Source organism: Pteropus alecto, unplaced genomic scaffold (assembly GCF_000325575.1).
Source record: "Pteropus alecto unplaced genomic scaffold, ASM32557v1 scaffold76, whole genome shotgun sequence".
Classification (NCBI taxonomy): Eukaryota; Metazoa; Chordata; class Mammalia; order Chiroptera; family Pteropodidae; genus Pteropus; species Pteropus alecto.
In genome coordinates, this window is record NW_006443138.1 from 3,476,657 (window position 1) to 3,502,499 (window position 25,843).

A 25,843-nucleotide genomic window follows, 5' to 3' on the forward strand; every position below is an offset into this window, starting at 1 on the left:
CAGGTTTGTAGCCTAATGTCAGAAAGGACATTTCATCATTTTTGCCACATTCTATTAGAAGCCAGTCATTAGGACCAGCTCATATTCAATGGGAAGGGCTTATACAGAGTGTGACTATCTGGAGGTGGGGATCACTGGGGTCCTGTTAGAAACTGCCTGATCCACAAGTTATGCTTAATTCTGGTTGGATCTTATTAGGTTGCTTTCTTCTTTCATATCTGGGATGAGGTGCGGAGGAAGTAGGCTGAGAATGAATGTCTATGATGGAAGAAAGGTTTGCATGGAGAAAGGCAATGGAAGTAAATTGTATTTATTATTTAACCTTTGATGCCTGGGGCCTTTATTAGTGAAAAAAACCTAGAAACACTTTGAGGTGGGACACTAGCAATTTAAGCTTATAGGTCCAAATATGACTCCATGAATGAGTCACCAGAAATAGTGTTTAAGAGAAATGAAGCATTTCAAATGTGGAGGATGGCCACTGCCTTATTTGCTTAGGGCAATATGAGTTGCTTATTCATATTTGAACCCTCAAACTGTTGTTGATTGCAATGTTTTGTGATTGATAGGATGAATATTTAGTCTTTGTATTCAAGAGCACCTCCCTTTACCACAATTCTCTGTATGACTGTGGTGAATACCTTAGTGATATTCTCAATCGCTGACCAAAGTGATATGGAAAAATAAGCAAATGTTCCTCCTCGTTTTATATACCTGAATTGTTAATCCAGCTTTTCAACAGAACAGTTTTCCATTTCATAGTCATAAAAATTACACTGAAAAAAAATTGACTAAAGCTGATAGGCTGAGTAAACAAAATTGCTTCTTAATAAAAAATGTTTTAAACTAATGTATTTGATTTGTCACTGCCTCCCCCTCCAGTCTGCCTATTTGATGAACAAGTAGCTTCAAATCTGTTTCCTTAAATACATGAATGGAAAAAGTGAGAGGGTGACTACAGATTTAGATCATGTCAGGCTGGATTTATAATTAATTCCACCATGATGTATATAAAACGAGGCAGTTAAGAATAAAGCTGTTGTAAAAATCCGCATGTAGGTTTTTGTGTGGATATGTTTTCAACTTTTTTTTGGGTAGAACCTAGGAGTGTAATTATTGGGTTGCGTGGTAAGAGGATGTTTAGTTTTATAAGAAACCACCAAACTATCTTTCAAAGTGACTGTATCATTTTGCATTCCCACCAGCAATATCTGAGAGTTCCTGTTCTTCCCCATCCTTGCCAGCATTAGGTATTGTCAGCATACCAGATTTTGGCCATTCTAATAGTGTGTAGTGTTATCTTGTTGTTTTAATTTGAATTTCCTTGATGACTGCTGTGTGGAACATCTTTTCATGTGCTTATTTGCCATCTGTGTATCTTCTTTGGTTAGGTGTCTGTTAAGGTCTTTGGTCTAATTTGTAATTAGGTTGTTTGTTTTCTTGTTGAGTTTTAAGAGTTCTTTGTATATTTTGGATGACTGTCTTTTATTAGATGTGGTTTTTGAAAATATTTTCTACCAATCTGTGGCTTGTCTTCTAATTCACTTGACATTGTCTTTCACAGAGCAGAAGTTTTTAGTTTTAATGAAGTCTAGCTTATCAAGTATTTCTTTCATGGATTGTGCCTTTGGCATTGTATTTAAAAAGTCATTCCCATTCCCAAGGTCAAGTATGCTATGTTATCTTCTAGGAATTTTATAGTATTGCATTTTACATTTACGTCTATGATCTCTTTTGAGTCAGTTTTTGTGAAAGATGTAAGGCTTGTGTCTAGATTTATCTTCTTTTTTTTTTTTGCATTTGGATATCCTGTTGTTCTAGAACCATTTGTTGAAGAGGTTATCTTTGCTCTATTGCCATTATTTATTCTAATTTAAAAAAAGATTTAATGTTTGGTCTTTGAAATATAGTAGTGGGTAGAGTGACATAGCTGGTATAAGACATAGCTGGCTTTGATGTTTTTTATTAGGCTTTGAGATGCCTTTGAACAGAGAATTTCATTGTGTCACAAGAATTATTATGATAAATGGTATTTTTTATTCTTATTTTTGTGTAATTTTGATGGATCATAATTTCTTCATAAAAACTTAAGTATCTTTCTCAACATTCTATAACTTATCTTAGATGAAAAGTGCAATAACAGACTGTTACCTTTCAATTTTGCCTTCATGGTCCCATAAATCCCTCTTCTCCTTACCCATTGAACCAGAGAACTCTGCTCTGCTTGAAATCTGTTCTCCTCCTCAACTGGCCCTAGGTACTTCAGGACCTCTTCCCTCTCCACAGATTGAATATACTTCTTTTACTGCTAAACTCCTATTTTCAGGGTGACAGTACATTCACCTGGTAAATTCTATCCTACATAAGAAGGCTAAAGCAGATCCTTGGGCCTTCCCACTCCTGTAATAAAGACCTCAAGGGGGCCTTTTTGAGAGTTATTCCCTGCCCTTATAGACTTAGTCAAAACTATGATGCTGAAAGTAGAAATTACAAGCCAGGGATGAGGGGAAAAAATGGGCCTTTAGCAGGTCTGGGAGATAAAGTTTTTGAAAAATAGGGTTTTGCAATATGCTGGAAATCAAAATGTGAGACAGCTACTTTTCCACAACATATACGGCCAGCTATGATTTTGTTCTTAATTTTGTTTTTTTTTTCTTTGTGCTCTGGGGAATGAGCAGGTCTCTTAGGGGGGAAGGCACAAACAGAGCGTTCCTGATGACAGGGAATGGAACAGAGATTGACATATAGAACTCATGTATGTTGCTGGGTCATTCTACTGGTTCTTGACATCTTAGAAAAGGTAACACAAATAGGAAAGTCAGAATGAAAATAGTAATTTGAAGAACTTGTGAGATAATCTTGCGAAAGAAATCCAGATTTTAAAATTTCCATTTGTTCAAATAAAACCTTGTTGCATTCTCCCAGGAGAGGGAAGTGGACAGAAAGTCAACATCAGTTGTTCTAATAACCCAGGTTTATGGTAAGTGAATTTCGAGACTGGCTACAGTGGGGGTGTTTTATGCCAGGTCAGCTCTTGGTTTTCATAGTAAGGTGATAAGACTGCTGACATCAAGGAGCCAATATTGAGATCGTTACTGCTGATGAAGCATGTGCTCTGTCACTTCTCAGAGTGAGGCCTAGGGTTGTATAATCACAGCTACTTATGGAGTGGACTCAGGTCTAGCTGCCCATCTAGAAATTTTAGACAGCAAGCAGACTTTGGACCTGAGGTACTTTGATAAATTACTTAGATAATTATGAATTAACTTAGATAATTATACCACCTGCTCTTTACCCACGACAGAGATGAAGCTTAAAAATCCAGAACATTTGGACGTATTTAAAGAATAATGTTCTTTGGCTAGTAACATTTGATTCATTTGAGTATTTTCTTTCTATTTAGGACATGTTAGGATACTGGTTTTTATGAAGCAGTCTTGTCCTTTATTTTTTTCTTTAGATTATGATTTACCTTATTGATAAGGTACTTCCTGAAAGCTATTTTGTTAATAATCTCCGGGCATTGTCTGTGGATATGGCTGTCTTTAGAGACCTCTTGAGACTGAAGCTCCCTGAATTATCTCAGCACCTGGATACTCTTCAGAGAACTGCAAACAAGGAGAGTGGAGGTAGTGATGATTTAATGCTGTTATTCCTTTGAAAATATTTTACTTCTCTGATTCCACTGTACAAATGAGCTTAAATGTTGAATGGAAATACATATTTTCAGGTATTTCTGTTGGTGAGAGTTTGATACAATGAACTAGATTTCTAGAGGACAAAAACAAAACTAAAAAAATGGCCACATGTTGAACCTCTAACTGGTGGTCATGGTTAGGAAGTCAGTCAAGAACGTAATACTTCACCAGTACCAGATCAGTAACTAAAATGATACAGTGTTCTCTAGATTAAGAATGGAATACATGTCTTGCCATCTAGTTAAACTCTCTAAGCTGGCACCAAACCTGTAGGCCTTCTTTAAAACTGAGCTACAGGTGTAATTTAGCATAAACTGTGGTTTTTCCTGAACTGTTGAGCTTATGAGAGAGTGGAATATTTGTTTTCATAAAGCTATAGGAAACAAAAGCAATTTTTTGTCCCAAATGTTTAATGTCTCTTTTATTTATTCATGCTAAGGATATATAGATTTACTTGAGATGAATCAGCCAGTTCTTGCTGGAGAAGGCTCTTCTGGACGTCCAGGTAGAATCTGAACCCTGAAGGAAGGCACTGGCTTGAGCAGAGTGGCGATGGAGATAGCTCTGCCAACAGCTCTAAGAGTTCCACTACCTAGCAGGCACCATCCAGTTTTCCCAACTACCTGAGCCAGTGTTATAATTATACCCAGTGCTTTCGCTTCCTTGGCTGTGCAGGATACCAGAAGGAAGACTCATAAGTTTATTGTGTTTCCTGTAAATGCTTTCCAGTTACTGACCCACACATTTAAATCTGGGAAAATATTAAAGGATTTTGAGGACCTCATCTATGACTAAAACACACTGGAAATTTTAGTGAATACCCGGGTCGTTTGAATCATCTCATTTAATTTGCCTGTGTAGGATAATATGCACTTGTGTGGATTTCATAAAGCTTCCAGATAGACCAACCTTCCTGTCCCACAGTCAGACTGCTTTACTGGCTCCATGTTTTCCCCCAAATGCCTTGAATTTGCTTATAAGGGGCAACTTCAGATTCTAGCCTGTGAACAAAGATCCTCCCTTTGTTCATAGGTAAGAAGGAAGAAAATAAGTGCAGGAGAGCAGATCTCTTTTTGCTTTTCCTTGGGTAAATGCACATTCTGACTGTAATTTGGAGGGAGGATCATTTCAAATAGCTAAATTTTATATTTCGTTAAAATATGTACTTATGCTATCACAGGAATAAGAAGGAACTATGTTTTTTAGTGAATTCAGAGACTTCAAAGTGAGCTAGATCCCAGATTTTCAAAACTGTCTATAGTTTAGTCCAAAATATTTTAAAATTTCATGTTGTTTAATCTCTAAATATTTTGGGCTTTCTCCGCTATCTTTCTGTCATCGATTTCTGGTTTAATTCCATTGTGATCTGAGAGCTATGTATAATTTAAGAAGTAGAGAAGTAATTCCTAATGAGCAATTTTATTTTTGTCAGCAGCATTTGAATAAAAGTGGACTTAGTAAGATTTTGAAAGTTGGCTTTTGCTTTTGAGAGACTAAAATCCTTTCTTTTTATCCTGTTTTGGTGAGGGAAATATTCTTTTTAATTTTCAGCACCCCACAATAGGTAGAACTAAATTAAGTTTTAGGTTAAGATTTTTGAATCATAAAGAATTCGTGAAGTTCATATTATTGAGATTTTTATTAAACACGCCTATCTATGTTCTAGAAAAAGGAAGGGAAAAAAGAGGAAAGCCAGAATTTAGGAATATAAACATATCAATCAGGAAATGTAACCTATTTGGGTGGACACGGAAGACTGAAAAGAGAGAATTTTTATGTGTTGTAAATGATCAATTCTGAAAAAGTGTAGTGTTTGTTTTATTTCAGGTGGATATGAGCCCCCACTTACGAATGTCTTCACGATGCAATGGTTTCTGACTCTCTTCGCTACGTGCCTCCCTAACCATACCGTTTTAAAGATTTGGGATTCAGTCTTCTTTGAAGGTTCAGAAATCATCCTAAGGGTGTCACTGGCTATCTGGGCAAAATTAGGAGAGTAAGTGATTTTCCCATTCTGTTCTGTTCTGTGGTGTTGGGGGCCTTAGGCAATTTTTGAACTCTAACATGTACAGCATCAATATGTAAGTGTGAGGAAAAGAGAAAATTGACCTGTATGCAGTTGCTTTAGCTTTCTGAAATCTCATCTGGCTCATTCCTGATTGTTGGAGGCAGATGGATTCTATTTTAGAGGAGGGGCAGGCTTTTTCAGGCCTGTAATTCTCTTCCTCCTCCTCAGTGCTAATGTCCTGGCTGATTTATTCTTTGTCAGCATCTCTCTGGACACTAGCTGGGGAGAGGGAGAGGTAGAGGAACTTAGATGGTTGAGGAGCTAGAAGATCTGGAAATGAGTAGGTGGATTTTGTTAGTTAATATTACAGTTCGGATTATGTTTGTTCTGCCTTTCAGGGCTGAAAATAAAATGAGATAATATGTATAAGGTGTCAAGCATGGTGCTTGGTACATAGTCAGTAGAACATATGGAACATATTTCCTTTCATCAAGAATTAATTCTGTGTGGAAATCTATTACTATCAAACACATTACCAAATAGATTTTACTTAAATTCTTTATTAGTAACAGGGCTGAATAAACTAGGGTATTTTCACTCATCACAAACATGTTATGACTGTTACATTAAAATTCTACCTTTTAGGTAATGGAAGAAATATTAGGATAAAATTGTCATAGTTAACTTAAGATATAGAGAAGTTTTTAGTGTTTCTTTTCTAGAGCTGTAAATGACTTGAGTGCATACTCGTAATAGACATGTTAGAAAACTAATAAATCACTGCCAGTGTTTTGTTTCAAAAGCCTTTTAACTAATCTTTTTATTTGTGATAAGTTGTTTCCTGGGAGACTTGCAGCATGTTTTACTTTTTGCAAGAAAGATCCACCAACTATCAATTCAGGGGTTTAAAAAAATCACTATTGTGTATAAGTATTTTTAAAGATCACATAGCTCCTGTGCCTTTGTTTTATTGTACATTGCTTTGTAGTAAGGTAAATAAATTCATCTGTGGGGGATTTTGTGTGCTATTTACATATCTTTTTCATTTTCTCTCAATATATACCTCTTTCTGCAGTCATATATTTCCAACCTACTCTACGTAAGCTCTTTGAGCTTTGGTAGTTTCTCTGGGTGTGATAGTCCAGTTACTGAGTAACCTGCTTATAGGATTAAAATAGTAAAACACTTTACTATATGCTGACTCAGTTATAGCCACCTTTGGGTTAGTTTTTAATTATGTGGTGGAAGGAAAAGAGGAGATTCTGGTTTTATTCACATCTATCCATTATTCGTAGGATTAGAATTTATTGGTATGGTCATCTCAGAGATGTCATACTGTTGAAATAATAATAGCTACACTTAAAACCCAATTTTCTTTGAGTGCTTGGAATGGACAAGCTCTAAGCCCTTTAGATATAAAATTAACTCATTTACTATTCACCATCATCCCATGAGTTAGGTCCTATTATCATCCCCATTTTACATGCGTGGGAACTGAGGTACAGAAATGTTAAGTAAATTGCTCAAAGTTTCCCAATTAATAAGTGGAAGGGTCTGAATTTGAACCCAGCTATCCTGGCTCTAAAATCTGTGCTTTTAATAATGTGAATCTTCTCATAAGAAATGGGTGCTGTTTATGTAATTCAAGGGATATATGAATCAGACTGGTAGAATTTTAAGTATTTCAGAGTGTTTGGTTGTTATAATTCTACATGTTTTGAGTATGTGACTTGTTAAGCGAAAGAGAAGGCAGCCAACACACACCATCAGGTGCCTACAATGCTGTCATTATGTTAGGTAGTCTAAGCACATGATCTCATTTGATTCTCCTTATAACCCTGTAAAGTAGATGGGGTTATTTTCCATGTCTTCCCAAGTGAGAAAACTACCCTAGAAAGGTTAATTAACTAGTTCAAGTTCACACAGCTCATGAGTAGCAGAGCTGGGACTTAATCCTGGATCTTTCTGACTCCAGTGCCTATGATCATTCCCACAAACTTTCCACTGGAAAAATCATAAACAGCATATAAGTAATCTTCAGTTTATGTATACCTGAGTAACATATGTACCATCTATATGGTTATTCATGGGACCTCTTCTTTCACCTTACTTCTGCAACTTGAAATTTCTTCATCTTATTCACACCAAGGATACTTTTGGACTGTGTAGGATGTAGACCATTGGCTCCCTTTTACTGGCATCTCTTTTGCGTGTCCTTTCTCCTCTGACCCTACTGTTTTGGCTCGCTCTCTCATTACCTCATGCCTGGCTTGTCTTGGTGTATCTTCCCTGGTGTCCCCATCATACCCATACTTGCCACGTTGCCTCCAGGCCGACCTTGCCAAGGGCAAATCTGTTCCCATATTTCCTATTAAGAGCCTTGCCTATTAAGATTCTTGCTCTGAAGGGGCTCAGCAGGCAGGTGAGGCCTTTGCGACCTCTCTTTGCAGCTTTCTACCCTGCACTCTCAGGGGCTCCCTCTGGCCATGCAGCCACCACCACTCTGGTCAGATGAAGATGCTTACAGATCTCTGGGTAGGTCCTGCTCTCTCCTGCATTTGTGTCTTTGGAATGCTTTTTCTTCCTTGTCAACCTGGAGAATATTTTTCAAAACTCGTCTTCAGTGTTATTTCTCTTCCTCATCCCCCAGGGTAAACTTAACCACTTTTTCATTTATGCCCACATGCTACTCTGTATTTTCCTAATAACGCTTCAACAATTAATTTAATTAATTTATTTACATGATTGTGGCAATGAGATTTAAACAGCACTCCAGAGCCTGAAGCTTTTCTATCATATTTTTTTGGATGACTCTATGGAAATCCCCCAACATTAGCATATGTCAAAGTGTGGTTGGTGGGCAAATACACAAAGGACGTCATAGTAGATAAAATAAATACACAGTGCTCTTTGCTTTGGACTACTGCCCCCCCTACTCCCCCCCAAAAAAGATTAAAGTCTACCTTGCCTCACAGGTTGCCAGGTAACAGATTCTTTATTTACATGTAGAACCAAATGCAAGGAGCAGGGTATAATCTCCAACTAGCAGCAGTGCCCTGAGAAGAACTGAAAAAATTCTGCCTGTAAAAACATTCTGTGGACTGATAAAAGATGCAGATAAAGTTCTCGTATTTCTCATCTTTTCCTTCTCCTGTGGTTTGGTTTCAGTCATCAATGATACCACAGTTTGTAGATTAGGAGCAAAAGATTTCTTACTGGGGATATTTGTTCTTCATAACCAATTTCATTGTTATGATTTCTGATCAGTGGCTGATATGCTGATGTGTAAATGTGTCACATGGAAGCAATAAAGGTGCCACTGGTGGGGCTGTGAGGCTGGGGAGCAGTGTAGGAAAAACGGAAACTCATTGTGTAATAAGTAGCTCTAAGTTGCCTTTGGTATTTTTTATCTTTTTTCTACATACAGCGGTCTGTACTGTGAGTGTGTCCCAGGATTTTGATTTTTGTTGATTGCTAACTTGATTGATATAATGCAAGAGGCAACATATCCTATTGTACTGCAGCACATACCCAATAGATAGCATGGGTGTCCAAAACAATTCCTTGTTCTGTCCTTTCTTCATCTAGGCAGATAGAATGTTGCGAAACAGCAGATGAATTCTATAGCACCATGGGGCGCCTTACCCAGGAGATGCTGGAGAATGATCTTCTGGAAAGCCATGAACTCATGCAGGTGAGTGGACAGCTCGTCCTGCCTTGGCTTGGAATTCTGAGTACCGTGGGAACAAGTAGTGCCAGAGCAGTGGTTTTGGGAAATGTATTTAGCCAGCCCTCAGATTGAGTTTTTCAGTTGACCAAGAGCCTATATATAATTTGATAAGAATTTTAACTATGTCACAAGAGGAAGGAAGAAATGAATAATGGATATTTGTTGTGGCTTTCATTCAAATTGCATTGCTTAAAAATCTGGAGGTGCAATACAAAAATAAATTTTAAAAAAATGACAAAAAACCCCACAAAAACCCAAACCACCAGATGCTTATTCTGAATCTGATTCTTAGCCTTCTTAAGGGAAGACTTATAGGGTGAAATAATTATTTCATGAGAGGAATTATTGAAGATAAAAAGATTATTCAAGTCAGCATTTTGGTTTGTTTTGCTCACATTTTCAATTCATGTTATATATGAATCATAAATTTCAATATGAAAAACTTGAAAGATTTTGCTATTTTTTGGTATGTTACTCTATCTCGATATTCACCAAGTCACTGAAATCAACAGAGTATAGAAAAGAGCAGATTTGTTAGCAATCTCTCTTCCATTAGGTCCTATAACATAATTATCCTCATTCTCCTCCAAGGCTTCTGACCTCTTCTTCTCTTCCTGGTTCTTCCTCTTCTTGCCCACTGACCAACTGTGGCTCTTTCCAAGGCTGTCCTTGGGCCTTAGTTCCCTCCTTCTCTGTCATTTCTGTCTTTTCTTGGTTTCAAAATTTACTTTTATGATGGGGTTCATGCTTGAGGTCATTTTTGGGTGCTGGGGCTCACGCAGCAGGATACAAAACAAACACCCAGGCCCTGATTTAGGACTTAAGAAGTGTGGAACTTCCATTCCTTTGTTCATTTCCTTGCATCCACAGCTCCTTCTCGGAATCCTTTACATTTAGCAGTTACTCAATTTATTGAGAATATTGATCACTCGATACAATTTTTCTGAACATTCGTTTTTTTATTTAAACTTTTCTTCGCATTTCATCTCTTCTTTATTCTTTCTTGTCTTAGAGAGGGAAGTATTCTATCTGACCCTGACATCTGTGCTTGATTTTGACTCTTCTCACTTTGTCATTGCTTCATTACTCATTCTCTCTTGGAGGGAAGTACCTTTTATTGAGCATTGCTCTGTATGCCAGGTCTCTGCTTGGCATTTTCCATATATGAGATCCTTTACATCCTACAGAACTGCCCGATTCATATTCCCAAAGCAGGACTGAGATATCATCCCTTCTCCCTCACTCATGAAACTTCAGAGGCTACTCACTGCCTACAAAACAAAGCATGGATTTCTCAGCTTACCATTTAATGCTCTTAACTATCTGTGTTAACTAATTAACTTATCTTTTCAGCCAGAAGTTTCCATTCCTCTGTTTTGTACCCTTGACTTATTCTAATCGAGCCAATCTATCTTCCTTGTTCCCAGAAATGCCTGGGGATATGCTTCCTCTTTACCTTTGCTCTATCTGCTTGATCTTTCTCTTTTACCTTCATATGTTTAAGGCCTTCTTCCCTGAGAAAGTTCGGTTCAGATGCCATCTACTTTATGAAACGTTCTCTGATAGTCTCAACTAAAATAATCTCCTATTTCTTTGAGTCACCACAACATTTTCTCTGTACCTCTCTTGTAAACATTCATCTCTCCTTTGATTTGAGACTATATCTCTCTTTTTCTTCTTTGAGACTGTATTTTATTTCCTTAGTGGTATTTTAAGTTCCTTGAGGACAAGGACTATGATTTGCTTGTAACATGTAGCGCTTTGCCTTTTACTAGAGGTGCTCAATACATTTATTCATTGAGCAAACATCTTGAGAGTCTGTGATTAATTTTCTGTCTTCTCTTTTTCAATAAATGTTTGCTGAATTAACCAACATTTGTAGGTGATGGCCTTCCTTCCAGATTCCTTCTGATTCCTTTTGACTGCGTATAAAAAACAATCAACATTTTGCTGCCAAAAATAGTCTACACTAAGTAATAGTCTACACTTATGACACATTTGGCCATGTCATTATTCTTCAAAAAATCTTCAGTGCTTCCTTGTTATTAACTATATTAAGTAAAATGCTTCAGTCTAGTTTCCTAGGCCCTATATTAACTTCTGCAAATATTTATTGAACTACTCTATGTGTCAAAAGGCTTCCTTAAGGGAATTAATGTCTGATTTTACCTTTGAATACAAATAGCAGTTGGTCAGGCTCTGTGTGTGTATGTGTGTATGCGTGTGTACATATACATAGGTGAATGCACGTGCCGGGGCGTGTGTGCATATGTGTTGGTGGCAGTGGTACAGAGCAGAGAGGCAGTTCTTGGTTGAGAGGCAGCGTGAGCAAAGGCATGGTAGTGGCAACCTTTATGGTGTGTGAAGAAAACTATAAGGAGTTTGATATGCAGGGTTGGGTTGTGGAGGACCATAACCTATGGCAAGGAGCTTGGACCCGATCTCTTAGGTCAGTGGTTGTGTAATATGCTTGCAGGAGTTGTAGGGCTTCTGCGGAGCCTTTGGAAGGGTAGAAGAGCTGTGGACCTGAAAGCTTTTAAAGAGAGGAGGTAAATGGTCTGAGTTTTTTTTTTATGTCAACTACATGGGCAGTTCTGTGAAAGGTGAACTTGAAGAGGTCAAGTCTGATAGCAGCAGGCCTGTGAGGAGGGAGTGAAAGGTAGAAACAAAATTGGAACAGAGGCAATACTTAGAAGGTGAACTTGATAGGACTCTGGCATGGAAAATGGATGTGGCGTGAGGGAGAAAGAAATGGAGAAAACAAGGGCAATTTTTATGTTTGTGGCTTAGGTATAAGAGGGTAAGTTTATGGGGAAGGTAAGTTCGTTTTCAGAGGGATTGTGTTGCAGGTGTGCTTTGGCCGCCCTATTCCTTACCTGTCCAGAGATATTTCTCACTACTTCACAATCAGAACCTACTGCACTGTCATAGCTCTGTTCCCACTCTTAGGCCTTGCACATTCCTGTGAGAAGGCTTGTAGCTCCTTCTGACACTTACTCTGTCTGTGAAAACCCTACCCAGCCGCCTGTATCCTACTCAATCTCTTTTCTCCCCCCGTCCCCACAGAGCCTCTGTTACCTCGCTTCTCATTGATGAGACCTCCTCTGGTACTCCTCGGTACTTAGAGTTTTCAACAGTTGATTTGATGCTACTACTTACAGATTATTTTATATTGTTTGGTATTTCTCAAATATGTTAATCTTATTTTTCTACTGAAGTATCTATCAAGTTCCTCAATAGGGGCTTCATTATTCTGTATCTCCATAACACCAGTGTAGTGCTAGGAATGCACCTGGTCACTCAACGAATGCACAGAATTATAGTACATTAGAACTTGAGGCAATAGTGTTCAAACTCGACTTTGTATAAGAAACATCTCAGGAGTGCATTAAAATGCAAGTGTTTGGTTCATGGGTGGTTCCGATGCAGATGGCTTTTTAACAACACTTAAGAGAAACTCTGGCTTAAAAGAAGCTTAAAGATCAACTAACCTAATGCTGTTACTTTACAGAGAGGAAACTAAGACTTTGAGAGTGAGCATCTTGCCAATTTCTTAGGTTGCCTAGTGGCAGACACAGGACTGGAACTCAAGTCCCCAACTCCTCAGCTAGTGATTTTTCCCCACCACCCAACACACTGCTTCCACCTTGTTCAAAACATGTCTGTCTAAAAGCTGAAATCCTCTTTAGAAGAATAAGGCAACATTTTATTTCACTTCAAGTTCAAACATTGCCAGAACAAATGAGAGCTGTGTTAAGATATAACCGCCGTCTTTGTCTGCTAGGAATTTCCAACCTTAGGGATTAGGAGAAAAGAGAACCACCTCATTACCTTACTTTAAGAGAATCCTGAGGGAGAAAGCATAGGCTGTGGCTTGACTGATTAGATTCCATTTTAGTAGTGCATCTCCTGCCAAAGAAAACATCTGGGTGAAGATAAACTGAGCCTAATTTTATACAACTTATGTTTTCATGTTTCTTGTAAAAGCATGTCAATAATGAAAAAAAATATATAATTCCTTTTCAGCAGTACCTAAATATAAATGTCTATGTAAGTGTGTTGGTAGTTTGGATAGTAAATAGACTTGTTGGTTTTCCTTGGCATCATAGAGTATTAAGGAGAGAAATGCTGAATGTCATTTCAAGCCACTCTCCTTTCTGTATTCACTCAAAAAAAATTATTGTAATGGCTGTGATCCAGTTATGGTGGACCTTAAATCTGTCAGCAAATCTGAAATGGCTCCAGATGAAAAATGTGGACTGCATGTAAAGTTTTTTATTTTTGAGCTGAAGAGATGAAAAGATTCTCCCTGTTTGGTCTTCCCCATTTCTTTCCGGTTCTAAGTGCCAGGCACAAAATAATCTATTTTTCACCCCTGCAAATCAGATCTTTTTTTTTTTTCCTTTTTAATTAACAATGGCTATTTAAAAACACTGATAGTGTTAGAAAAAGAAATTTGGGGAATGCCAATAATATAGTGTACATGGATTTCAGCATGACTTTTGACAAAGTCTCTCATGAATTCTTTGAGGGCAATGTAAGAAAAGTTAGATGCATTTATTAGAAGAGTTCATAGGTGCTTGGAAAAACCGAACCCAAAGTGCTTGTCAATAATTTACTGTTTCCTAGGGGAGCTCTCAGGTGCCACAAGGCAGGATCTACACTTGGACTGTTCACTATTTTCCATCAGTGATGGGGTGGAAATTATAAGGATGTGGATGCTTGTTCAGTAGAAGGATAATGTTTGATTAATTAGTGCTGTCAAAAATTGAAACCGTCTGCCCTGCAAAGTAGTGCGTGCTGGAAGTGTTTAGGCAGTGCTTTTATGACCATCTGTTGGAGGTGCTTTAGAGGGAACTCCTGCCTGGGAGGGAGGTTGAACTAAATTATGTTTAAATTCTTTCCTTATCCTAAGATTCTATTAGTGTACTATGTTTTGGCTCTAAGATGATGAGTAAAATTACTTTCCTGGAATCGTTTGCAAGTCGCTGACTTACAAAGTTGGAAACTGGAGCTTTTTAGGTACCCTGAGCACTGTGGTGGTATGCCAGGGAGACATAGTCATGGGATAAACATGCATTCAGATATGTGAGACCTTCAGATTAGCGAGTGACTATATGCGAAAGTACTATAGACGTTTGTTTCAGGCACACTTTGAAAGACTAACTAAAAGTAAATAATAGAGAAAAGAAGACCAGAAATAGAAAATGAAAGCTCAATGGAGACAATTTTCTTTTCAGTCAGATGCTTTTAGCTGAGTAGACCTTGAAGGAGCTTACTAGGAACCCAGGTCATCTGCCCTGAGGCAGGATGGGACGAAGTAGGGGCAGGATGTGCTTCCTATTCCTTTCTTATAAACTTCTTTCATGAAGTTGGACAAGGGAATTTACTGATAACTTTCTATAAAACTGGCAAAAATAAAACAGCTAGTTACTCGTTAATCGTCTTCAGTGAGACATCGTTCTTCCTTTGGAAGGGATTTTGAAATTTATAGCATTAATAATTTAATCTTTTGAGCTTGAATCCAATTGGCATGGTTTTCTTAAATATCTGAATCAATTTTCTAAATCGTTAAGGAAAAAAGGTGCTGTGAGTGAGGGGCAGGCTGACTCTTGACCCAGCAGTGGGACCACATTTGGTTTGTGATGGTCAGAGGCCGATACTGCTCCACGGAAGCACAAGCTGAGGTGTCGTGCTCCGGCCCTAAAACTGGGGTGCTGAGGAGAGGATTTCACATCTCTCCCTTCCCTCAAAAGGGTATATGGAGATATAACAGCAAGGAGGGAAGAATTCTGTGCTGGCAATAAGGCAGCTTCTTGAGTGATGAGCTGTTGGCAACCTTTGCAAGATCAAAGAATATGACAGTTAGTTCTGACATGTTATTAATGAACTTACATGAAGTATTTCAGGCAAACAGAATGTATTAAAATAATATAATGAAACTTACATACCCATCACACAGCTTGAGAAATAAAACATTAACGACACAGTTGAACACCCTCATATTCTTCTCTCTGATCTCACCACGTCCTCTCCTCTCCTCAGGTAATCACAGTCCTGAGATTCATACCCTTCATTTTTCAGGCGAGGAGAAGGAGGCCCAGAGAGATTGGGAACTGGCCAATCTCATACTCCAGACTAGTAGGAACCACAAAATGCCTTCTGCTTCTTTCCATGGGGGAACAGTTCATTGTTAGTACATTTGTACTGTTTCTCAGCCTTTTCAGTATAATCAACTATGTAGTATATGAGATAGGACAGTTTAGAGATGACTGTTATGGTCCCTATGAGCTGTATAGCTTTGCATAATAATCAATGGAGAATCGAAGGGAAGGGATGTTAACCAACACTTACTTGTTTGGAGCCTGGGGATTGTACAGTGATATATATATAAGTGGATACCATGAAGTTTGGGTATCCAGTCGGATGTACAGACTATTTAGGATAAAAATTGCAGTTGGCTATCTCAGTGGTGGCTCTGAGCTATAAAGTGAAACAGTAGCATAGTTAAGACTCTTTCAGAGCTCTCCTTTTCCTACCTGTGCAGTTATTAGATATCTCCTCTAAGCCTTCAGAAATAGTCCTGCAAGCTGAAATGAAAAATAACACTTTAAAATATTTTTCTAGAAAGTATCAGGGTATTTGAATAGCTTTCTGAGAGAAAGGAAAGTTAGTATGATTAACATACTTTTTTTTTTTTTTTTTGTGAATAAGAACCTAACCTTAAGGAGAAACAATGTAATTAAATTTTTGGAGCAATTAAGTTTTAATAAAATTAAGAGAGCAAATAAGATTACTTTCCTCCTGATGATAGAATGATATGTAATTTTGAAATTCTGAAAGAAGCACAGGTGCTTTTCTCAATTTTATTTATAGATTTTTAACAGCCTATGCTTTTACACGATTACTTTTTTTTCTTTAACAATAACAGCTAACAATTTTCACCTAGAATTCATTCACAGATATTTGAAAAGGTGATATCTTTGGAGAAGTGTGCAGTCGATCACATGACCATCCACTAGACTTAATTTTATCCAGCAGGCTGACATTAAATGTCTATAAAAATCATCAAATAAAGCTTCGAAAAACAAGCACTACATACGAAGAACACTGATGGGTTCTTTATTAAGAAAATAAGGGAGTGGTGGATTTCTGAATTAACCTATCCCTGAAACGAGCAGAAGGAAGTCACCAGTTGGAATACCCAGTTGCAGCTGGGTTGATTTGAGAGAGAGCTCACTGTTATGTTTATCAGCATTCTTTTGTCTTTCTCTGAAGCAGATATTGAAGTAGAATCTTTCCACCCGCTGTTTAAGAAGCAGTATTTACTTTTTCATGCTCAATTTATAATGCCTTTCCAGGACTGATAAAGAGTTATTTAAGGCCCCTATTTCAGGCTTGGCATTTTTGCTTTTGTTTTTCAGACTGTTTATTCTATGGCTCCATTCCCTTTCCCACAATTGGCAGAGTTGAGGGAAAAATACACGTATAACATCACACCATTCCCAGCAACAGTTAAACCCACCTCAATTTCTGGGTAAGGCCTTTTGTTTTAAATCTCGTTGTTTTCATGATAGAAGACTTAATACCTTAATTTGTTATTGTAATTTAATAGCTGTTAAACCCTAGGGACATATTCAAAGTAATTTGGTACTTAAAATCTGAATATTTCTTTCTCAAAGGTTTTGATTTAAATTCAAAAGAGAGGTTTTTAAAAGTGTACTTTCCAAGGAAGATTGGAACATAAACTGAAGGGCTATTTAGAAACCCCACAACTTAGTTAAAAATATCAAATATTAAAAATCTTAATAATTAAAATAGTGTAGAAATGGTGCATGAAGAGACAGATGAGCTAATTTAAACTACAGTAAAGATCAGAAATTGACAATTATATATACAGGAGTTTAGTATATGAAAACTTAGCACATCAAATCAATCGTAAAAAGTTATACTACTTAGTAAATGGTGCTGGGTTAATGAGACCTAATCTGGAAAGGAATAAAGTTAGAGTCATGCTTCACATCATACATCAGGATAAATTCCATATAGATGAAAGAGTTAAATGGAAAAAATGAAATACGATTAGCAGAATAAAATGTGGAAGAATGGCTTTACTTGTTTGGAATTGGGAAGGCCTCAGTAACGGACTCAAAATGAAAAAAAAAATAATAAAGGAAAAAAATAAGCACTTTAAAAATAATTTTCTACATGACTAAAAACAAAGCAGAACAGAATAGAACCTCCATAAGCAGATACAAAAATATTTGTGGAAAAATATTTGTAACTGATATCTCAATATAAAGTTCTTAGAAATTAATAAAAATTATCACCTAACTGAAAAGTTATAAAAGGATAGGAATAGGTAACTTACATAAAAGTCAGCATCACTTGTAGTAAGAGAAATTTAGCTTATAAATTTCTAGATTAAGAGCCTTTTTTTTTTTTTTAACCTATCAGATAAACAAAAATTCAGACGTTTGATGTGCACTCTCTTAATAAAGCTATATGGTAACATATACACATTGCTGTGAGAGGTTAATTGCTACAGGATTTGTGGCAAACAATTTGGCAGTATTTACCAAAATTACTAATGCATATATCCTTTGACCCAGCAATTCTACATTTATGAATTATCCCACAAATATATTTGTACACATGCAAAACACAGTATGTACAAGGTTATTTATTGCAACATTGCTTGTAATATAGTGTAATATTGCAAACCACTCAAGTATACATCATTAGTACCTGGTTCCATAACACGAGCTACATACATACAATACAGTACAAAAAGGATGAGGAAGCTCTTTGTATGAATATGGAGAGATTTCTTAGGTGAACGAAAGCAAGGTGCAGAAGAGTATGTATAGTATATTAATATTTATGCAAAAGAGGAGAAAAGTAAGACTGCATAGTCATATTTGCTTATCTTTGCATAAAGAAACTGAAGAACATGTAAGAAGCTAGTAACTAATTGGTCACCTCTGGGACTTAGGTGGGACAAGAACTGGGCAGAAGTTGGACCAGGATGGGAGAGAGACTTTCATTTAAACCATGTGACTGTATTACTTATTTTTAAAAAAATACCATTATTTTCTTTGAATATTTCTTTTTTTTCTTTTATGTTTTCCAAGGCGACATGGTAAGGTCAGAGATAGTGATGAAGAGAATGACCCAGACGATGAAGATGCTATTGCTAATGCAATAGGGTGTCTTGGACCTTTCAGTGGGCTCCTGGCACCTGAACTGCAGAAGTACCAAAAGCAAATGAAAGGTAAAAATGTGGCTCTTTATTCATCACAGTGTGTTGGTTCACTATACAGAGGTATTATTATGGTGTCTTATAAATGCCTATTGTTTCCTGATTATCACTATTAAAGATCCTTATTAAAAATTGTCTGTTACTTTACCACTTAGTAGAATCTCTCTGTGTTATGTACATAATACATGTTACATGCATGTTACATACATAATACATATCTTTTTTTTTTAAGATGATATTTGCCCCCTGCACCACCCCCATCTGATTCAACTTTGTGTGCTCGGTTCCTTAGCATAGAGCCTGGAATATAATAGATGCTTACTACATTCTATATGAGTTTAATTTAATTCATTCTAGATAGCTTCTCTTCTGCTATAGAAATACCCTCCGAGTTTAAAACATTGCAGTAGCCTCTAGTTGAATTTGAGTAAAAAGAAGCTCATTAAATCATGAGACATTCTTTCAGATTCTTCCACTTAGTCTGTGGTTTGTAGTTGCAAAGAGATAACATCATCCACCAGTTCTATTAAGAGGTTTTATTTATTTTTTATTTTTATTTTTTTAAACAAAACAGAGTGAGTTTACTTCCTCTTCTACTGGACTTTTCTTCAGATCTTTAAGGGCAGCCATCGTGTCCCCCAAAGCTTTCTCCAGGATCCAAGTTCAAAATTTCTTTAAGTATTCCTCATAAGATATGACTTTCAGAAATTTTAATATTTTATAAATTCACTTCTAAATGCCCTGCAGTTTGGTAGTGTTCCTCCTAAAATGGGATGCTCTGAGTTCAATGCCATGCTATATTTTTTTCTTGTGCAGAATGGACTTCCTGTGGTCTAGACATCGATAAGGAACTCTTTTGAAGTATTTATGGTTCTCTCACTGTTCTTTCCCATTTTGAGTGGTAGCTCTTCCTTTAGGGTATTTATTCTACTTCTAGTTTGAAGACCAATCTCCTTGCTAAAAGGGGACAAAAACAGAGTAGGTGTCAGGTACTTTTGCATTCTCTTTGTCATCTGCTAACTTTATACCACCTTCTCAAAGTCATGGGGGTATCTTCTCATCATTTTTGTTCTTCTTGCTTAGAAACCTTTTTTATTTTTATTTTTGTCTTTTTTTGGTAGTGGTGGTTTTGAGTATTTCCCCCAAGTCTTAGCACGTTTTGAGTTTAACCTGGTTAATGGTTTGGGTTCATGCTGTTTTATGTGTATGTCCTTGGTATGTACTCTCCTCTCATCTTTTAAAAAGATTTTTAACAGTGTGAACCCAACAAGAGCCCTATTCATTTTTTAATGCCTTCCGTCCTCTCTCATGTTGCCTGGATTTCAGCTTTTGGTTTCTAGCTACAGGATCAATATGTATTTTAACTCTAAAATTTTGAATTTACATTTCTGTAGTCTGAGTCTATGGTTTATTTTTTCCCCATTTTTCTTTCTGTGCAATGATGTGCTCCAAGATGACATGATCACTTTCTCCTAAGTCATCATTAGTCTTCTTGTTGGTTTTAATTAAGTTCAGATTAGCAGGTACCCTTTTAATTTTTTTCTCCTTACAGAAGTGTTTTCAATAAAAAAGGAAGTAAATTTATCAGATGTTTAGGCTTCATTTGAATAACACTTTCAGTAGATAGTGTTCAGCAGATAGACACTTTCAATCATTAATCGTTTTCTTTCAGCTGGTCCCCAGGTCAGTTTTACATATTGTGCCAGAGAAGCCTCTTTCTGTCTCCCTTTGCCTGTTCAGTCTGTGAGCATCCTCTCACACAGTACTGGTTTCTCTCCCTTACATGTAATCTCAATTTTATTTAAGGGACGAATCTGCTAGTTGTAGGTGCCACAGGAACAGAAACCACGTCAGACATAACACACATAATAGATGATCAAGAAATGACTGCTAATGAATAAAAAGCATTCATTTCTAGTGGTACAGTGATCTGAAGTTTTGATAATTTTATAGAATGTGTTGCTATTTTTAACTTAAAAACTTACTTTTAATGATTGATTAAACTGTACAAACTAGCATTTTCTTATAATTCCTCATGCAGTTATATGGAAATCTGTACAATGACTTTAGACATCTGGAGTTATATTTTTCTAAGGGAATTTTAGAAAATAAGTGATTTTTATCTGAAAACAATTGATCTTATGTCTGTCTATACAATGAACAGAGTGGTAATAAATCAAACAATGAGCCCACACAGCTCATTTCAGACCTATGTAGTTAGGCTAATAAGAAAATGTAGAAATATTTTCAGCACTAAATTAAAACAAGCACTAGACAAATTCTAGAGTACATTTTTTTTTGTGGTTTAGAATTTTTTGGAGGTTAAGATACTATACCAGGTTCTAGTATAATCTGTTCCTCTTTAATCCCATCTCCTCCACTGATACCATCTCCTTGTCTCTTCCCTTGAATACAGAACTAAATGAAGAGCAGAGTCTGAGATCTAATAACATTGCAGAGCTGAGTCCTGGAGCAATCAATTCCTGTCGAAGTGAATATCACGCAGCTTTTAACAGTATGATGATGGAACGCATGACCACAGATATCAATGCGCTGAAGCAGCAGTATTCTCGGATTAAAAAGAAGCAGCAGCAGCAGGTTCATCAAGTGTATATCAGAGCAGGTAATGTGATTCTTTGTTTGAATCAATTGTGAAAGGAAGACCAAATATTTCTAGGATGACCTCAGAATTACTACTCAGTCAGCATCCACAAACACAGCTGGCATGAGTTAATAGCATATTTAGCATCTTATTTTTATTTTATTTTACTTTATTATTAGATTCTAAAGAAAAAAAAGACCACGAGCTCTTTTTAGGTCCCAAAGACCAGGCAATTGATGGTATTAAACAAGTCTTTACAATGTGTGCTTGTGGAGGGGGATTTACAACTGACTAGAATGATGCAAAGCCAAGTAGTCCTTGGACTTGAGACATTTTGGAGCTATTGCCTCCTAAATTTCAGGCATTTGAAAATAGAATTTAGTGATCTGTGCACTAGTAAATTAAGCTATCCACTAGTCATTTAGGTAGTAATATAACAGATGTGATCCGAGGAAAAGGCAAAGGCCATTAGTACGCCTCACTGACAGGTTAGCAGTGTCTTGGGAGTCTGCTGGAAAAAACACAATTGAAAATGCTCTTTTCCAAAGATTGTCAAACTTCTTTTTTCTTTTTCTTTGTAATTGCAAGAATCCTTTATTATTTAATATACATTGATTTGGGAATTGGTTTGTCTTCTTTGAAGTAGAATCCTAATGAAAATGATGACTATCCAGAATTAACTGAAATATAAATCTGACATGTTTTTAAGAGGCTTGTGAACATGTGACTGATCTTGCACAAAACCTGAATTTACCTTCCACTTATCGGGGAGGAGTAGGCAACTTCTTAAAGATTCTTGCTTTATCCTGAATCATTAAGAAAGCAATCACAAAAGCAACTAACAAACTACCGCACTTTAATTTTCAAAGCATTGGCACATACATGTCCTAATTTTGTCTTTAAAACAAATCTATGAGGAAGGCAAGGGTGGGTATTCTTATATCCTTTTAAATGATAAGGCAGTGGTGATTCAGGAAGGCTCAACAATTGTCCAGGATTATATAGCTATAGTGAGTGGTCAGGCCAGGGCTAAAATCCTTGTGTTCAAATTCTTTGTATATTTCTTTTTCCACTGCACCATACAAACCTTTGGGATGGGATGGTGAACAATTGCCATTGGGTACTAAATCAGCCCAGTACCTTATACTCTAGTTGGGGTCAGCAAGCTGTGATCTTTATGCCAAATCCTACTTGCTGCCTGTTTTTGTAAATAAAGTTTTATTGGAATATAGGTGTGACCATTGCTTACAATTGTCTATGACTAATTTGACACTACAATGGCTAAAATATTTATAATCTGTTTTTTTACAGGAAAAATTTGCCAACTCCTACTCTAGATCATGGTTTATTTGTTCTTTTTAGGGAGAGATTGTTGTTCAAAGGCAGAGTTCTAGAGCATTGCTTCTCAAACTTTTGTGTGCATAGGAATCACTTGAGGATCTGTTAAAACTTTCTGTTTCAGGAAGTTTGGGATGAGGCTGAGATTCTCCATTTCTAACAAGCTGTGATGTGGATGGGGATCACACACTGAGTAGAAAGGTTTTGGAGAAAATGGTGTAGAACAAGATTAGCAGCACAGGGGGAGAAATTGAACTTGAGCTAGAGGCAAAAGACCTCAGCTTCTGAGACTTGAAGGTGGTAAGGATGGTGGTTGAGGTACCAGCTTTCTAGGTTAGGGAGGGCAGAATGGCTTCTGTTTTCATGGAGAAATTAGAAGAAAGGTTCTTTGCTCAGGAGTAAGTTCAGAGTTGAGCAAGAGCTTAACTAGAGTAATGAAGATTTGAAGAGGCTGTTGAAAGGCATAGGAGAGTGAAAAAAAAAGATTGTTCAACAGCATTGAGGACCCAACACAAGAGGAAATTATGAACTTGAAGACCTATCAATCCACATGGCTGTGTGATTTTTTCCCCCCACCAGCCTTTATTGGCTCCCTTTCAGAAAAGAGAATGTGGATTGTAGATCAGGGGTTAAAGTTTTGCCAGGCATGTGTGACAAAGGGAGAGGGATGCCTGGAACGTGTGGTTATTGGTGGGGCAATGGTCCAAGTGATTAGCCATTCATCTAGCAGAGTAGGGGTTTAAGTAGACCATAGAGATAGACAAGAAGTTGTGAGAGGGTTCAGTGATCAAGGAACCGAAGTCTGTATGTCTCAGCACCAGGTAGAGTTAGATTGAGAACCAGAATGGTCAAAGAGAAGAATATTAGAATTATATATTTTCCTCGTCAGGTAGATCTGGGTGATAAGTTTAGGATGGAACCGGGGAAGATGAGGAACTATCAAGATGGGTCAGTCAGACAGTACATTCACTGAAAGAGGTCATAAGACCTCTGTAAGAGGAGTGAAGAGACAGTTGTCAAAGTTTCCATTGAAGATTGGGGTGAGACCAGAGGTAGATGACAGTAGTAGAGAAGCATGGAGGAACGGTCAGCCAGATAATGTGGATGTCAAGAGGACGAATGGCAGGACCTTCTGCCTACTCCTGCCTGCTCCTGTCATCCTTGGGGCCATGTGTGTTTAAACTTCATCAGATATGGGGGCCCAGTCACAGGAGGACAATAATACTATCAACAGTGCCTTCCAGGAGAACAAAGATTTGATGATTTTCACTTTTCAATTTGCTTTCAAAGTCCATTGAGGACACAATGGTTTTTCATACCTAAGACCGGGCATTGGATACTGTGATTTCACTGCATTTTTACCACCTTTTTATCACTTCTCTCATTCTGCTGTCTCTCACTACATAATATGCAGTGTGTTATTTTCTACCTCGCAGAAGCTGGCAGCTGAAAATCCATATGGTCATAATGTTTGACTTATTATTTTAAAAAATCTTCAAAGATTTTCTGCATAGAAGACCTCTGAGGTTGCTTCTCAGATACAAGAGCTCCCCGTAAAAAACATTAGGGCTCTAATTAGTCATGAAAAGTCAAGGTTTCTGTTCCTTTTTGCATTCTCAGCCTCTCGTCTCCTCCTCTTTGAAGAGGAGGGAATAGGTACCCCAGGCTCTCTGGTTAAATTCAGTTTCTGCTGCCTTCAGTCACATGATTCTGCCAGTTCCTGGGAAATATGTGGGCGGGGATATGGGGACAATCTCTAGGTGATTCCTCTTCCACGATCATGTGTTTCTCTGTGGTACGTTTCACACAACCTTTCAATGTTTCTTTCAGACAAAGGGCCAGTGACCAGTGTTCTCCCATCTCAGGTAAACAACTCTCCAGTTATAAACCACCTTCTTTTAGGAAAGAAGATGAAAATGTCCAACAGAGCTGCCAAGAATGCTGTCATCCACATCCCTGGTCACACAGGAGGCAAAATATCTCCTATCCCTTATGAAGACCTTAAGACAAAGCTCAATTCTCCATGGCGAACTCACATCCGAGTCCACAAAAAGAACATGACCAGGACCAAGAGTCAGCTGGGCTGTGGGGACACCATTGGGCTGATAGAAGAGCAGAATGAGGGCTGCAAGACTAACAACCTGGGGGCAGCAGAGGCATTTTCTTCCAGCTGTGCAGCGACAGCTCGAAGAGAAGGCAGCAGCTCTGAAAGCAGTATGGGGAGGACAATCGAAGGGCAGTCTCCGGAGCCAGAGTTTGGGGATGCCGATGTGTCTGCGGTCCAGGTAAAGTTAGAAAGCTTGGAACTGAACCAAAGGGATGCTGCTGCTGAAACTGTGCCCAAGGTGCATCTGCCCTGTCAGCGATACTTCCCAGAGCTGCCTGATGCACCTGGAGAAAACAAAGCCACCAGCAAACCTCCTCAAAGCAGCCACCCGAAAACTCCCATCTTTAGCCCCTTTCCCAGTGTCAAGCCACTGCGGAAGTCAGCCACTGCCAGGAATTTGGGGTTATATGGTCCTACAGAAAGAACCCCAACCGTGCACTTTCCTCACATGAGCAGGAGCTTCAGCAAATCTGGCGGTGGAAACAGCAGCACTAAGAAACGGTGATATCTCCCAGCACCTGTGTATCTAGATTCACTTTTTCATGATGGTGTAAGAGTTCCAGCTGAATGGCTCCAAAAGCGTTTCAGTTGTCCAGTGAGAATGGATAGATAGGTTCAGAGATGAGCCACACTCCATAAAAACTGGAACTGGAATTTTTATAATGAGATCTGTATTAGAAATGTTTTCCCAGCCACTGATAACTGATACAGTGGATTCTTGTGGCAAAATAAATATTGAGGTTTTAAAGTGTGAAATTTTTCCAGTTTTTCATTGTGCTGTTTAGAAAAGACTCTGTATCTAGACTGTTAACCCTGCTTTCTTCCTCCTGTTTTGAGAGCCTTCAGGGTCCCTGTGACAACCCCAACCCACCCTGCAAACCTTCCAGTCCTCTGGGTGTTATTAATACTCAAGCATGCACAACACTAGCTTGCTCGAACAGAAACTGTAAAAAGAAAGTTTCTTTGTTGCAAAAAGCTTCCCAATTTCCTTATTCGTGCCCTTTTAGGGGACTGTTTCTGTGTGTGAATTTTCCTTCAGTGGTTTCTATCAGCCAGTCTCAAAATTGTTTTTCATTCTTATGCTAAAGTGCAAGAGAA

At 37.7% G+C, this 25,843-nt stretch overlaps 1 protein-coding gene across 2 annotated transcripts in view; it reads left to right on the plus strand.

Annotated features, from left to right (window-relative positions):
* Window positions 1-25,501, plus strand: part of TBC1D30 (TBC1 domain family member 30) — a 34,668-nt gene extending 9,167 nt beyond the window's left edge. Inside the window, exons 6-12 of one of the 2 annotated variants that reach the window (XM_006923706.3) lie at window positions 3,461-3,629; window positions 5,526-5,694; window positions 9,295-9,400; window positions 16,861-16,973; window positions 18,571-18,710; window positions 21,115-21,321; window positions 24,469-25,501. In XM_006923706.3, the coding sequence (XP_006923768.1) occupies window positions 3,461-3,629; window positions 5,526-5,694; window positions 9,295-9,400; window positions 16,861-16,973; window positions 18,571-18,710; window positions 21,115-21,321; window positions 24,469-25,250 (1,686 nt within the window). In that variant the 3' untranslated portion in view covers window positions 25,251-25,501. The remainder of the gene's footprint in view (window positions 1-3,460; window positions 3,630-5,525; window positions 5,695-9,294; window positions 9,401-16,860; window positions 16,974-18,570; window positions 18,711-21,114; window positions 21,322-24,468) is intronic. The other variant, XM_025041043.1, reaches the window with a different exon arrangement.
* The last annotated feature ends 342 nt before the right edge of the window (window positions 25,502-25,843 follow it).